General features: G+C 52.2%; 1 protein-coding gene across 2 annotated transcripts; it reads left to right on the forward strand.

Annotated features, from left to right (window-relative positions):
- Positions 1-170: 170 nt before the first annotated feature.
- BRPF1 (bromodomain and PHD finger containing 1) lies at positions 171-15,576 on the forward strand. 2 transcript variants are annotated; one of them, XM_020980974.2, is made up of 15 exons: positions 171-255; positions 933-1,014; positions 3,254-3,868; positions 6,023-6,982; positions 8,128-8,329; positions 8,572-8,703; positions 9,295-9,441; positions 10,360-10,669; positions 10,942-11,256; positions 11,581-11,865; positions 12,424-12,571; positions 12,833-12,969; positions 13,065-13,183; positions 13,645-13,799; positions 14,715-15,576. In XM_020980974.2, the coding sequence occupies exons 3-15, from the start codon at positions 3,264-3,266 to the stop codon at positions 14,896-14,898; spliced, it is 3,699 nt and encodes a 1,232-aa protein (XP_020836633.1). In that variant the 5' UTR covers positions 171-255; positions 933-1,014; positions 3,254-3,263; the 3' UTR covers positions 14,899-15,576. The 2 variants fall into 2 exon arrangements, with proteins under 2 accessions (XP_020836633.1, XP_020836634.1); XM_020980975.2 differs by having other exon boundaries at positions 9,295-9,423.
- The last annotated feature ends 34 nt before the right edge of the window (positions 15,577-15,610 follow it).

The raw sequence follows: 15,610 nt of genomic DNA on the forward strand, positions 1-15,610 counted from the left end.
CCCCTTCTCCGCTCGCTCCCTCCCCCTCCCAGGAGCCTCTATTGTTCCGCCGGCGGCGGCGCGGCCCGACCCCAGCCCGGCCCGCCCGGGAGGCAGCGAGCGGCCTCAGAACGAGCGGGGCCAGGGCGGCCGGGCAGCCGGCCGGGCTCGGCGGAGGCTGCTGCGCGCCCCCGGAGGCCTGCCCCGTCCCGCCGCCTCCCCCGGCCCGAGGGCCCCGCCCGGACGCCGGCTATGAGCCCGCACTGGCGGCGGCCGGTGAGTACGCGCCCGTCCGAGGGGGGACTCCGGAAGGGGGGGCGGCGGGGTCCGGGGCACTGCTCGCGGGCGGTTTCTACGCCAACCGCCTGGCCCTTTAAGATAGCTCCCCCCTCCCTCCTGGCCCCGTTGTCCGGAACCCTACCCCCGCCCGGTCGGGTTGTCTGGGACCCCCGTCCCTTCCGCCGGGTCCAGTTGTCCGGGACCCCCCATCTGCCCGGTTCGGTTGTCCAGAATCCCCTAGCAGACCTTCCCCGCCCTGGGCTACGGCGCCTGGAGAGCGCCCAGGAGCGCAGTCCCGTCTCGGCCAACCGGGATGCCCCCTTGCTACAAAGTATCCTTCGGGGGCGTGAGCCCTTGGCAGCTGGGAATTGTTGTTGTTTAACTTGTTACACTTGGATAAAGGGAAAACTGCGGGCGGTTTCCTGGATGGGGGCAGGGGAGCGGGGAGCGCCCGGCTCAGCCGCCCGGAGCCCGGGGCTTTAGGGGGATTAAGCCTCAACTTGTGCCTCTCCGCTTGTTTCTTATCCCTGGAAGGGCTTCTCGAGGGGCAGCTGTCACACTCCCAGGCCCCCATTCATTCTTCAGGCTTTAAAATCTGTTGATTTGCATTTTGTTTTTTTTTTTCCCCACTAACACACTCGATCCACCATCACCACCACTGCCCCCCAATCAAGCCATAACTGGGGGCCCAGTGTGACAGCCACAGGAGCAGAGGCGGGAAAGCTACGGGGAGGAGTACAGCCTGTTGTAGAAAGGGTAAGGGTTGGGTTTGGGAAGTATTGGGTTGTTGGTGCTTGGTTTTTCTTTTCTTTTTTCTTCAAAAGAGAAAGACTTGGGAAGTTAATCTAACTTCATAGAGTTCAGTATTTGGCCTTGCTCAGTAAAGGTCAGAATGTTGTTGCCTTAGCAGGGGATTGTGAACTTCTTTTTGATGTTTTAATATATTGATAACTGTATTTTGGCATGCTTGGTTTCCTTTGTTATCCTATGTAATTTTGTTTTATACACTCAAAAACATCATCCTGAGAAGGGGTCCATAGGCTTCACCAGACTGCCAAATGGAGCCCATGACATAAAAACGGTTAGAAGCTCTGCCTTAGAAGCTGTTCCCTCACAGAGCCTCCAAAGATCTTCTGGCTCAGGATTGACTGAGAGCAATAGCCTTGTTTCTGAAATTCTTCACAAACGTAAGAGTTTGAAGTAACTTTTGCCCAAAGAGTCTGACTTGTATGACTTCTCTGATCCTCCATCAGCACAGCCTAGGGAAAGGATCTTGGTACAGCCGACAGTGGGGAGGAGTCTGGACCATCTTCTTCTGGCCCAGGTTGCCAACAGTTAGTGCTTCTTACTGCTTCTTGTCCCTGAGGACCCAGCACAGAGGTGTCTCTGAGGGCTGGAGGACTCAGTTGTTTTAAGTGGCAACAACCTCCATAGAGATAGAGAGTTTAAAGAGCTCAAATGAAAAACACAAACTACTTAGTTCCCCTTAAGTCAAAACCCAGGATCTCTTGGCTGTAAAGTTCTCTGTTCTCAGTCCATTCGCCATCACTGAAGTCTCTACTCAAAAGTTCCTTAGTGACTGGAGACCAGTGGCTGATCAGAGATCCATGTCAGAGCAGGGAATGAGGTCAGTGGGTACCAATTCAATAAACATTTATTAAATGCCTACTATATGCCAGGAACTATGCTAAGTACCACGCTGAGGTTTAGCAGGGCCTAAGTACCCACTGGGAATTCAACTTGTGAGTGGTCATTCTATCCCTGCTACCTATTCAGCAGCTCTGAGCCAGTCTTTTCCGGGACCTCAGTTTCCCCATCTGAAAAACAGACAAGCTGATATTGATTTGTGTCTCAGGGAATATGTCAATTACTTAATCCAGTATCTGATGGCATACTATTATTGATAGGGATTGGCAAGCCCAAGGGTTCATAGTTGAGGAGAACCCAAGCTGCAAAGCTGGTTGGAGCCTGTTTCTCCTAATTCCCCTTAAGAGCCAAGAGGACCCAGGGAATTATGTCAGGTGTTACTGTGACATCTAGTGGGGCTCAAGTAAAGAGTGGCCTGCCTTGTGAGGAAATGCTCAGGGTGGGCTTAGGGGGAGGATACATAGATTAACATAGGTAGGGATCACCTACATGATGTATAGCATAATTAGATTTTTAGCATTGAGCTCTCATCCAGTAGTCTTTCTTGAGCCTTGATACCTGGTGCCCTGAAAGAAGGAGTTAAAGATACTACCGATGTGGGAAGTCCAGGGGTCAGGACTCAGTCAGCCAAACATTTATACTAAAGCATTGTGCTAGGTGCTAGGGATACAGATACAAAAGTGAGACGGTCCCAGCCCTCCAGGGACTTCCATTCTAATGAGGAAACATGGTGGTGGCCCAGGAAGGGTCTGAGTGTAGTCATGAGAGACTATGAAAGGAGCCATAGGGCAGTAGATTCTCACAGCCCTTTCAGTATCAGTGAGGGAATTAATTTAACTGTTATTCATAAGACAAGGTAGAAGGGGGAAGAGGGAAGGCAGATGGTAAGACTCCCCCCAGTGACTACCCCTGGTATTCTGGTGATGACTCAGCAGGATGAACAGCATGGTTTGAACCAGCTAGGTATACTGAGTTCAGTGAGTTTTCTAGAGATTACCCCAATCAAGAGAGCCCAGCTCTGTGGTGGAAGCCTAAAGCAGAGGGAGTGGGTTTCCTCCAGCTGGGAGGAGAGGGCAGTGGTTTCTGAGGGTCTGGGTGGGAGGCTCCCTGTCCTTGGTAGGGAGAAGCGGGGCACCTAGTAGGGTGCACACAGCAGGTGCTGGCCAAGAAGGCCCTGGTGCTCTAAGGATGGCTGAACGAGGCAGTGCCCTTGTCTCCTTCCTTCCTTCCATCTGCTTGTATCGGGAGCTTCTTGGAGCCTTCTTGCTTGGCTTCTTTCCTCCTGTAGCGTGGCTGTGATTGTCAGGCCTCCCACTCAGCTTCTCACAGCTGTCTGTCTGCATTCCAGATGTGACAGAATGGGGGTGGATTTTGATGTGAAGACTTTCTGCCACAACCTACGGGCCACAAAGCCCCCCTACGAGTGTCCCATAGAGACCTGCCGCAAGATCTATAAAAGTTACAGCGGCATTGAGTACCACCTGTACCACTATGACCACGATAGCCCACCTCCACCTCAGCAGACTCCCCTTCGAAAGCACAAGAAAAAGGGGCGCCAGTCCCGCTCTGCCAACAAGCAGTCACCCAACCCTTCTGAAGTGTCGCAGTCCCCCAGCCGCGAGGTGATGACCTATGCCCAGGCCCAGCGCATGGTCGAGGTGGACCTGCATGGCCGAGTCCACCGAATCAGCATCTTTGACAACCTGGACGTTGTGTCTGAGGACGAGGAGGCCCCGGAGGAGAACCCCGAGAATGGCAGCAACAAGGAGAACACTGAGACCCCGGCCACTACTCCCAAGGCTGGCAAGCACAAGAACAAAGACAAGCGCAAGGACTCCAACCACCACCACCACCACCACCACAATGCCTCAGCCAATGCCACCCCCAAGCTGCCAGAGGTGGTGTACCGGGAGCTGGAGCAGGACACCCCCGATGCCCCACCTCGCCCAACCTCCTACTACCGGTAAGGCCAGTCCTGCCCTTCCTCCTTCTTCCAGCATGCCACTGCCCCCAACCTGAAGACCAGCTACATGGGAGCAGGGGCTAGAAGGGCTGAGAGCCCAGGCAGGGCCCATGTCTGCTTTGTCCTCGTCCTCATCCTTCCCCCAGTACCTTGTGGGGATGCTGCAAGTCATCTGAGTACCTCACATTTCTCTAGCGCCCCATAACTTAAAAGGTGCTCTCCTCACAACCACCCTGTCAGGTAGGTGATACAAATAGCATCATCCCTGTTTGTACTCAGGACTGAGGCTTCTCTCTGATCTCATGGAGGGGGGAGGGGGATTCCCTCTACTGATGCCCCACTTGACCCTCTTTGAATTTGTGAATGGAGGGACTACAGCACTTGCCACAGGGCAGCCAACCTGGTCAGGAGCCTTGCCAAACTGAGCTGGGTTGTCTGGACGGTCTGTCACCCAGTCAGTCCATAAGGCTTTGGGTTTGGTGGGACCTGCCAAGGCTTGTGCCTTCCTGGTGTGGTTTTCAAGAGCCCAGAATCACCTTTGTGCTTGGATGAAGCATCAGGGGAGAACTGTAGTTCAGGGTCCCCTTTCTCTAAACAAGACACAGAGAGATGATTTGCTTGTTTGGGGCCACACAGTTAGGGTGTGGGAGAGCTGGAATGTCAGATGGATGGATGGATGGATGGGTGGTTTAAGGAACATGGGCAGATAAGGGGGAGTAGATTAGCCTGGCCCCCTGGCCTGTCCTGCGTCCTGCATCTAGGTAATTCTGCCCCAGCTCATGGTGTTCTAAACCTTACTCCCTGTTGGGTTTTTAAGCCAAGTTTTTGTTCTTTTTGCTCATCCTGGCTTCTTCCCTTTGTATTCCTGCCATCTCTCCCTTTCCCGCTCACCTCCTTTGCCCCTTGTGGACCTCCTTCTGCCTGGTTAATTGCAATATCTCCCCACTGTGACTGGGGCACAGCCCAAAAGCCACAGGACCTGATCTTGTTGGGCTTCCTTGCCTCTGGGATACTTGAGCTGCACTGTAGAAAGCTGGGGCCCAAGGCCAGAGAGGGGAGCGTTTGCTCAGACCTTAACTCTACAATCATTCCCAGAGCTTTCAGGAAGGGAGACTGCAAGCACTGAGGGAAAAGAAAGTAGAGGAGGAAATGAGACCCCGTGGGTCAGACCTTTGCTTCTTTCCCACTCTAAATATTTCCTTGCCCTCCTACAACAACATTGGTTCACAGAATCATCGCTTTCAAGCTGGAAGAGGCCTCCCAAGTCATCTAGGCAAACCACCTCATTTTACAAGTTAGGGAAACTGAGATCCAGGGAGTTAAGCAACTTGCCCAAGGTCACACAGCTAGTGAGCATCAGAGGTGAAATTCTCACTGTGACTTGCAGTTTTGTCTGCTGTATCAGGCTACTTCCCTGTGTGGTTGCTTCCCATTGGGCTGTGCTAGGTTCATATGATCACAGAGTACGGAAAGGTTGATTCTGGGGTTCATGTGAGAAGTCTGGGAGACCCTTTGAGACCTGCAGCTTCCCCAGAGCCCTTGGTAGGGCCTGCTGAATCAGGGCAGTCTCCGAGGACTTTCTTTTTTTATTTCCCTGGAGTTACATGATTATTCAAGGCAGAGACAGGTTGCCAAGTCACCTGCTATATAATACCAAACAACAGCCCAGGGTCCTATCGAGTCAGTGTGAGCCTCCTACCCACAGTGACAGGGACCAGGCAGCAGCACGTCTTCTTTCCTTTCATCCTGCCTTCTAACTCCCCACTCCTTGTGTAGTTCCTTTGTGAAATCTCTTCCCCTTGGGTTGGCTTTCTTCTGCTCAGATGTAACCTTGAGCAGGGATTGTGTATTTATATTTGTAACTCCTCCAATGCCTCACACAGTGGATTACACGTAGTAAGTGTTTGAGGTTTGTCGAATGTTTTTTCTTGCAACATGACTAGGTGTCCCTAATGTTTATATTCTTTGATGTTCATTTTAACAAGATCCCACCTAGATAAAAACCTTAAGAGAAAGTAGAACCCACACAGAGTGATTTTTCCTGAGTCTCCAAATCCCTAGTCCTAAATAGTCCTAAATATCCTCATCTAGCTGCTTGTCCCTCCCTTTGTGTGCTTGGCAGAGGCTCTGAGGGAGCCACTATGTTCCCTACAGGTACATTGAGAAATCAGCAGAGGAGCTGGATGAGGAGGTAGAGTATGACATGGATGAGGAGGACTATATCTGGCTGGACATCATGAACGAGCGACGGAAGACAGAGGGAGTGAGCCCCATCCCCCAGGAAATCTTTGAGTACCTGATGGACCGCTTAGAGAAGGAGTCCTATTTCGAGAGCCACCACAAGGGGGACCCCAACGCCCTGGTGGACGAGGACGCCGTGTGCTGCATCTGTAATGACGGTGAGTGTCAGAACAGCAATGTGATTCTCTTCTGCGATATGTGCAACCTGGCTGTTCACCAAGAATGTTATGGCGTCCCCTACATCCCTGAAGGCCAGTGGCTTTGCCGCCGCTGCCTACAATCCCCATCCAGGGCAGTGGACTGTGCCCTTTGCCCGAATAAGGGCGGGGCCTTCAAGCAGACGGACGATGGCCGGTGGGCTCACGTAGTGTGTGCCCTGTGGATCCCTGAGGTCTGCTTTGCCAACACGGTGTTTCTGGAGCCCATTGACAGCATTGAGCACATCCCACCTGCCCGATGGAAACTCACATGCTACATCTGCAAGCAGAGGGGTTCAGGGGCCTGCATTCAGTGCCACAAGGCCAACTGCTATACAGCCTTCCATGTGACCTGCGCCCAGCAAGCCGGCCTCTATATGAAGATGGAGCCGGTCCGGGAAACAGGTGCCAATGGCACCTCCTTCAGTGTGCGTAAAACCGCCTACTGTGATATCCACACACCTCCGGGCTCTGTGCGCCGTCTGCCTGCCCTGTCACATAGTGAGGGAGAAGAAGAAGAGGAGGAAGAGGAAGAAGAGGGAAAAGGTTGGAGTTCAGAGAAGGTAAAGAAAGCAAAGGCCAAGTCAAGGATAAAGATGAAGAAGGCTCGGAAGATCTTGGCAGAAAAACGGGCGGCAGCACCAGTGGTATCAGTCCCCTGCATCCCACCACACAGGTAGGCAGGGCCCCAGATGATTAAGAATGGGGACCCTCTGATTTCCCCTTTGGCAAAGAAGTTCATAGGTCATTAAGATTTGGAAGGGACCTTATGTGTCATCTAGTAAATCCTTCTGTTGCCCTGGGGTTACCTAGTTAATTACCAACAGAGCCAGGACTAGGATGCAGTGTCCATTCTTTTACATCAGGAGTTGGCAGAGCCACAGTGGAGAGCAGAGACGGTGAACTTTTTCTGTCCCACAAGAAAAAAATCATGGGTCCATACCCTAATTTAAAAGTGACTTGATTTAGGAGAATAAAGCTTTACTCCATAAATAAGTTTAAAGTAGCCATCGTTTTCATATTTTGGCCAGTTAAAATAGGGAGGTGAGTAGGAAGAAAAGAAGTAAAAGAAACTTTAACAAATGGGAAAAAGGCTGTAGGGGGATGAAATAGGGAAAGCAATAAAAAGACCTGTTAGTGAGTTTCTGGAGTGTAAACTGTTCACCCCAAATTGTTTACTGGACCTGTAACAACTTCTTTATACCCTTTGAAATGCTAATTAGTCCATTAACTGTTGCTTACAGCTCTTTATCCTTATACCCTTCAAGGTTACCCTGAATGGTATAGTCCACTGGGGGAAATTGCTGTGGGCATAGAGACCACACACAGCACCATTGTCATGGGCTAAGGGCCACCTGAGGGCCCAGAGGTTCCTTCCCTGCTGGATGTTGGGGGCTTGGAGCCTTGCCTGCTCAAGGTTTCATCTGTCTGGGGATGCTGAAACTGCTTCACAAGTTAAGCAGAGTCTCCGTGGTGTTTACGGCTGGATGAGAGGTTTCGAAAGATCCTTTGCTGTTCTGCTTCAATGAGATGGGGCAGGAGTACAGTCTGTGTATCCTGTGGAGGACACAATCCCACCTCTGTACCCTCTGGATGTTGAAGGGATGGGATGTGGAAGGGTCTTATCACTGAAACCACATGGCCTCCTCAGAGGCTCTTCCTGGCCCAGGAGCCTGTAAGAATGCTCGCCTGAGGCCCACTAGCTGAGTTAAGAAGAGACTAGCTGAGGGCCAAGGCTCTGGAGAGAGTAGGTGCCAGCTGGCCTGTACAAATTACTGCAGGTGCTCCCCCCTCCTCCCTCTGTCCTTCCCATCTTCTCAGGCTCAGCAAGATTACTAATCGCTTAACCATTCAGAGGAAGAGCCAGTTTATGCAAAGGCTACACAGCTACTGGACACTAAAGCGCCAGTCCAGGAATGGGGTCCCTCTGCTTCGCCGCCTGCAGACCCACCTGCAGTCCCAGAGGAATTGTGATCCAGTGGGGCCACCACGGCCCGCTCCCCCAGGAGGACTGGGAACTGGGGTAAGCTGTCCTTTTTGTTAGGAGTGGAGCATGGCATGGTGGAAGGTGGGGAAAGGAGTTGGGATTCGGACCACTGGTGTTCTTGTGCCCACCTCTTATCTGGGATATGGAGGGTGGCAACCACTTGGATAGTGGCCAAGGTCCAAGGGGTGAGAACAGATCCTGGGTCCAAGATGGCTGCTCCCACCTTTTCCCCCGGCCCTCTTCCATTTCCAGCTTTGTTTTCCTTGTTTCTTTCTCAGAGAGACTCTGAGGACAAGAATTGGGCCCTGAAAGAACAACTGAAGTCATGGCAACGGCTGCGCCATGACCTGGAGCGTGCCCGGCTGTTGGTAGAACTGATTCGGAAACGTGAGAAGCTCAAGAGAGAGACGGTAATTCCTATTCTGTCCCTGGGCAGGAAGCCTACCTGCCATCATAGAGGACACATGCTTCTGTGGCCCCAGGCATGGAACCTGACGAGGCCCGGAGGGGTCAGTCTGCATGGAGAGAGCCAGTGACAGAGAAGCCAGGGCTCTGAATTTCGACCATGCTGGGCCTTCTTTTTGATGTGTATTTTCATTGAGGCCAAGACTTATATATAGTAAGCTAGGGACAGTATATGGCACGATAGAATTAAGTGCTTAATTGTGAACTTTGATTTCCTGGAGGAAAACTGATTTCCCTGTAAATATACTTATTAGTTCACAAGAACTTGCCATATGCCAGGCACATAGGGATACAAATGAAATAGCCCCTACTCTTAAAAAGCTTAAATTCCCCAGTTGAGTTAAGAATTAGGACCAGGATGAGGATTAGTATACTTCTTCCTCTCTTTGTAGCTAGCTCCAAGGAGCCAATTGGAAGAGAAGGAAAATCTGAAGACCACATCTCAAACTTTGCCTGTCTCTGAAACCCTTTTCCTGGAAGGGCATTAACTGGGACTAATGTGGATCTATCTGAGCACCCCTTGTCTCATGTTTCAGATCAAGGTCCAACAGGTGGCCTTAGAGATGCAACTGACCCCTTTCCTCATCCTCCTCCGCAAGACCTTAGAGCAGCTCCAAGAGAAGGACACGGGCAACATATTCAGCGAGCCGGTCCCTCTGTCTGAGGTAACAGAAATCTACGAAGTAAGAACCCCTTCCCCCTGTCCCCCAGCCCTCCCCTATCCCCATCCCAGTTCTTACATGCTAAATTGGATCCCTGATGTCAGTTCAAGGGCATTCACTTGGAGTGGGTGGGCCCCTGGTTGTGGAGTCTGCCCTGCCGCCAGAGTAGCAGCCCTCACGTGCACCACACATTGTTAGCAAAGCAAACATCCATCCTTCCAGGCAGTCTGCCCTCCTTGGGAACCAGGTCTTTGTCAAATGGGGAGATCCTTCTCACAGCTAGAGCTCGTTGATGTTAGTTGTGGGTTGGTTTTTTGTTGTTGTTTTTTTGGCCCCGAAGGCTGTAATAGTCATTCTGCAGAAGTGACACACTTAGAGGATGGTACTGAACAACAAAAAAAGGATATTTTTTTTTGGTGGGGGAAGGGGTTGGTTCTAAACTCAGGAAGTAGCACTTTGGAAGTGCTGACTGTTAGAGAGCTCTGAAGTGCTAGGCCCCAGTGACACCATCATCTCCTGACTGTTGACATGTTTTCTATAATAGAATAGCAGTCCCATAATACTAAGCATAAAGGAAATCTTCTGAGCCTTCTCCCTGTCTCTTAACTTTCTGAATCCTTACAACATGTTTGTAAAGTTGATCCATTTTATAGGTCGGAGAACCCTAAGGCCCAGACAGGTTCATTGGCTCAGGGTCACCTACTGAGTTAGTTGCCCAGCTGGAAGTAGAATCCAGATCCCCTAATCCCCAGTCCAGTGCCTGCTCTACTATGCCTCACACATGTTCTTAACACCCTGAATTTCTAGATTTCCCTTTATGGTATCTTTGCAGGGGACTCAACCCTATGGTTTGGAGCAGGGCCCTGGGTGGGTAGGGGTGGGGAGGTCAGTGGGCGATCTCTCCATGTAGCCAGGGCCTGCTTTGTCCCTTCCTGGCAGGTACCCGACTACCTCGAGCACATCAAGAAGCCCATGGACTTCTCTACAATGAAGCAGAACCTGGAGGCCTATCGATACCTGAACTTTGATGACTTTGAGGAGGATTTCCACCTCATAGTCAGCAACTGCCTCAAGTACAATGCCAAGGACACCATCTTTTACCGGGCAGCAGTGCGGCTTCGGGAGCAAGGGGGTACTGTGCTCCGGCAGGCCCGGCGGCAGGCTGACAAGATGGGCATTGACTTTGAGACGGGCATGCATTTCCCCCACAGCCTGGCTGGGGATGAGGCCCTGCTCCACGCAGAGGATGGTGGGTTATGTGCTGTGCCTCCTAAACACATGCCAGTTCCCTTGATAGGCATGACTCCCCCAAACCCTTACCTTTCTGATCCCAAGATCTTAGGTTGGCATGGTTCATGTCACCAGGGAGTGGCCTTCCCTGGCTTGGTGACAGGGACACCTAGGTGGGATTCGGGGAGGACTTGGTTTCATCACGTCCTTGGGGTCACGGGGCTTTCAAGGGCTCTTCCTGGCCCTGATCTTCACGTCCCTGTCCAACCTCCCTCTCCCACGCCCCACCAGAGGAAGAGCGGTTTCTGCTGTCCGAGAACCAGAAACACTTGCCACCAGAGGAGCAGCTGAAGCTCTTGTTGGAGCAGCTGGATGAGGTTAACGCCAGCAAACAAAGTGTCAATCGCTCCCGCCGCGCCAAGATGATCAAGAAGGAAATGACAGCATTACGCAGGAAATTGGCACACCAGAGGGAGGCTGGTCGAGAGGGGCCAGATCGGCACAGCTCCACAGGGCGGGGTGCCCTCCAGGCCCACACCCCTTGTGACAAGGATGGACAGACGGACAGTGCCGCTGAGGAAAGCAGCAGCCAAGAGACAGGCAAAGGTCTGTGCATCTGTGGGGGCTGAGCAAGGGACCCCTACAGGGAGGACGTGGAGGCTTGGTTCCTCCTGGCGGCTGTGGCCACACATTTCCATCCCTGATTCCAGGGTTTCTCAACTACCCAACTAGCTGTAGCTGCCAGAGGAAAAGGGGTCCCCAAGTCACCACTTACTGGGCAGTAAGCAAGCCTAAGTCCTTTGACTCCCCTATATTCCAAAGTTACTCCCTTTGCCCTTGCTTAGAATCCCAGTCTGAGACACTGTTAGAATATAAATCTGGCCCTCTGTAACCCTTACCAACATCCTATCCCTTCTGTCTCTGCTCTAGGTCTGGGCCCCAACTTGTCCTCAACCCCTGCCCATGAGGTGGGCAGAAGGACCTCCGTCTTATTCTCAAAGAAGAACCCGAAAACAGCTGGCCCCCCCAAGCGGCCAGGACGGCCGCCAAAGAATCGGGAGAGCCAGCTGGCCCCAGGTCATGGAAGCAGCCCCGTGGGGCCTCCCCAGCTCCCAATCATGGGCTCTCAGAGACAGCGGAAGCGAGGGAGGAGTCCTCGGCCTAGCTCGAGCTCTGATAGTGACAGTGATAAGTCCACCGAAGACCCTCCCATGGGTGAGCCAACCTTTTTCCATTATCCCTTGTGGAAGTAAATAAAGCCACAGCTCTTCCTGTGCACCTCACAGTAGCTGCCTCATTTGAGTCATCTCTTTGTACAGTGAGGAGCACAGGATCATAAATTTAGAGCTGGAAGGGATCTAAGAGGCCACTGAGTCCACCACACTTCTTTACATTTGAGGAAACTGAGTCATAGGTTAAGTGATCTGCTCAAGGTCACACAGCTTATAGCCTCTTATAGGTGTCTAAGATGGGATTTGAACCCAGGTCTTCCTGTTCACTATACCAGGCCCCAGAGAAATTAAATAAATTGCCTGGAATCACATAGCTTAACACTTGGTAGTTCCAGGACTAATCCCCAGTTCTCCTTCTGCTCATCATGAGCAGCAGCAGCTATAGGCATTACAGGTGCAGGTCATGCAAGACCCCTGGAATCATTCTCAGAAGCTTTTTGTTGAGGACTGGAAGAGTTTTCCAGTCCGAAATAGAGATAGGAATAAATCCTGACGTTCCTCCTGCCCAGACAGACCAGCCTTCTCCTTATCTCTAACCCAGATTTACCAGCAAATGGCTTCAGCGGTGGGAGCCAGCCTGTGAAGAAGAGCTTTCTTGTATATCGGAATGACTGCAGTCTCCCTCGGAGCAGCTCTGACTCGGATTCCAGCAGCAGCAGCAGCAGCAGTGCCGCTTCCGACCGAACCAGGTACTTGGCTCCTCTGTCTGAACCCACATTCCAAGGTGGCCTAGGGAGAAGTCCTCGAGGGACCTTAGCTTTGGGATAAGCAGCATTCTCAGTGTGACTGGTGAAGGGGCTGGGCCGACTCCCTGCCACCCTCAGCAGTAAAGGCAAAGGACTGGATCTCGTCCTTCCCTGAAGTTGTCAGTCCCTCCTTTCCTTCACTATCACCCTATATGGTTTCTGCTTCCTTGAAGGCTAACTTGAGCTTCTGACTATTCCTTACAGCACAACCCCCTCGAAACAAGGCCGAGGCAAGCCTTCCTTCTCCCGGGGGACCTTCCCAGAGGACAGCAGTGAGGATACATCTGGCACTGAGAATGAGTCCTACTCTGTGGGCACGGGGCGTGGTGTGGGGCATAGCAGTAAGTACCCATGTAGGGAGTCAGGGGAACCCGGTTTTGAAGCTGTCTCCTCTCTACAACCCTTTATTCAACCTTCTCTTCCATTTTCTGTGTAGTGGTGAGGAAGAGTCTGGGCCGGGGACCTGGCTGGCTATCTGAGGATGAGGATTCCCCGCTGGATGCCCTGGACCTGGTGTGGGCAAAGTGCCGAGGGTACCCCTCGTACCCAGCTCTGGTAGGATCCTGCTTCTCCTACCTTGCCCCATGCCTTCTGCCCTCACCCCACACCAGCCCCAGCTACAAGGCCAGGAAAGTGATCCAGAATACAAAGAGTTTCCGAAGCCCCACTGGAGCCACAGAGAGCCCAGGGAGCGTGAGGGTTTCTTTGCAGGCAGACAGATGGACAGGTGCAGCTCAGGGACCTGTCTCCCCAGCTTTGATGTGGTATACATTTCCACCCTTGTGTATCACATAGGTGCTCTGAACAGTCTCATTCAGTCTCCCAGGCATTGTGGCTACCCAATGCAGTTATGGCCCAGGGGTCATAAGGTCTCTGGGGCCTTGTAGCCCCTCAGTTATCAACAGTGATCAGTTTCTCTTTGGCCACAAAACAATGGTTAGATTGGCCAGAGTGTTAGGCAGGAGGTTCTGGGGGGAGGGAGAGGACTGAACCAAGCTGTGCCCCCAATCCGTCAGATCATCGACCCAAAGATGCCTCGGGAGGGCATGTTCCACCACGGGGTACCCATTCCCGTGCCCCCGCTGGAGGTGTTGAAACTTGGGGAGCAGATGACCCAGGAAGCTCGTGAGCATCTCTACCTCGTCCTCTTCTTTGACAACAAGAGAACCTGGTAAGAGGAAAGGGGAGGAAGTGATGGGTTAGGGAGGGGAATTAACAAATCTATAAGGATAGTTCTCCTTGTTGCACAAAAGTAGGGTCCAGTAGCAGACAGCCTGTCAAACTGTCTGGTAGAGAACAGTGAGTAGAAGGCTGAGGTTGATTTGAGCAGAGCGGCTCCAGCCAGAAATCAGGAGTCCTTCCATTTGTACCATGGAGAAGACTTGGTCACTGTAATGAAACACAGGAGATAATAATATAATATGTATTTGCTGACTGACATCCTGGTACATGCCAGATAGGATTAGAAAGATGGAAGGGAACTTTAGTCCATCTAGCCTTCCTGAATTCATTTTACAGATGAGCAAACTGAGGCACATACAAGTAATAAATGGCAGAGCTGGGAGTTGGACCCAGGCCCTGTGGTTCCAGAGTCAGGGCTCTCCCCACTGGATTATGCTTTTTCTCCCAAGATGCCAGTTGTCATGTCTGACAAAGCTTACGCTTTCTAAGGCATGGTTGTGGACTTCACAGATTTTTACACCAGGAAGGGACCTCAGAAGTCATCTCATTCAACCCCGTCATTTTACAGACTGGGAAGCCACGATGTTGGCTTGTCTAGAGGTCACACACAGTTCAGTGATGGAAGTGGAATTTAGACCCAGATCTCTTTAACTTCTAGGACTTTTTGCACTGTATCACCTTGATGCTCCCTACCACCACTGGAGACAAGATGGGGGAAGACCTAGGGAGAGAACCCTGGGGTCCCAGATCCCCACTTTATCACATCCACATTTGCATTTTAGTCCTTTCTGTACAGGATTGGGGCAGAGTCATCTTGAAAACAAGAGATTTTTTAGTGGGTAGACATGTGGAAAAGGTTCCTGGTGCTCAGTGTTTTGGCCTCTCACTTTGTCACTTTCCACAGGCAGTGGCTCCCCAGGACCAAGCTAGTTCCTCTGGGAGTGAACCAGGACCTAGACAAGGAAAAGATGCTGGAGGGCCGCAAGTCTAACATCCGGAAGTCAGTGCAGATTGCCTATCACCGGGCCCTGCAGCACCGAAGCAAGGTGCAGGGCGAGCAGAGCAGTGAGACGAGTGATAGCGACTGAAGCTGCCTGGCGTAGCTGCCTTCCCTCCCTGGTTCTAGAGTGGCACCCATCAGCCTCTGCACTGACTCATTCCTGGTCTTGGGGCCAGTCTCAGGGGAAGCTGGGCGAGGGTGGTCCCGCTCAAGTGCAGCTGGACTGTACAGGACACTCTAGGGGTCCCAAGCAGCCTCCGGCCAAGGGAATATCCTCAAGCCAAAAAGGAGCCCCCAGAGCATTCACCGAGTGGGAGGGAGCGGCCCTTGGCTGGACCCTGACAGGAGGCCCGGCACTCCCGGTGTCACCCACCCCCACCTCACTCTGTGGTGTCTGGGGCTCCTTTGGCCCCTGGAGGTCTTGAGGCCACTGCAGCCCCGGTGCGGGCCGGCCTGGCTCTGCAGCAGGAAGCTCGCCCACGTCTGTCTGTCCCACCCTGAAAGGGGGGCTTGGGGTGTGTGTGTGTGTGCCTGATGACCCGTTCTGCTACTGTACATACTGTAAATTAGCGGAGAATTTAAATTATTCTCATTTGTAACTGCGTTTCCGGGTCGCACCAGAATCCTTTGGCACTAAAAAGCCTGGGGCTTGTCCCCAAACCCCGTGCCCGCCTCCCCCACGGGTCCCTGCCCTTCAAATTGGTTTGTATTTATTTCGGAGGAAGAAAATATATTGATTCTTAGAAAATAAACGGTCTATTTGTAATCCCGCTTCCTGCCAAGGGGGGGGTTTAATGCGG

The sequence above is a fragment of the Phascolarctos cinereus genome, unplaced genomic scaffold (genome assembly GCF_003287225.1).
Source record: "Phascolarctos cinereus isolate Bilbo 61053 unplaced genomic scaffold, phaCin_HiC Scaffold_4;HRSCAF=312, whole genome shotgun sequence".
Taxonomy (NCBI): Eukaryota; Metazoa; Chordata; class Mammalia; order Diprotodontia; family Phascolarctidae; genus Phascolarctos; species Phascolarctos cinereus.

Coding starts and splice junctions, on each gene's coding strand:
- BRPF1 (XM_020980974.2), top strand. CDS start 3,264: ATGGGGGTGGATTTTGATGTGAAGACTTTCTGCCACAACCTACGGGCC. Junction 13,184..13,644: donor ACCCCTCGTACCCAGCTCTG/GTAGGATCCTGC, acceptor CCAATCCGTCAG/ATCATCGACCCAAAGATGCC. Junction 13,800..14,714: donor TTTGACAACAAGAGAACCTG/GTAAGAGGAAAG, acceptor CACTTTCCACAG/GCAGTGGCTCCCCAGGACCA.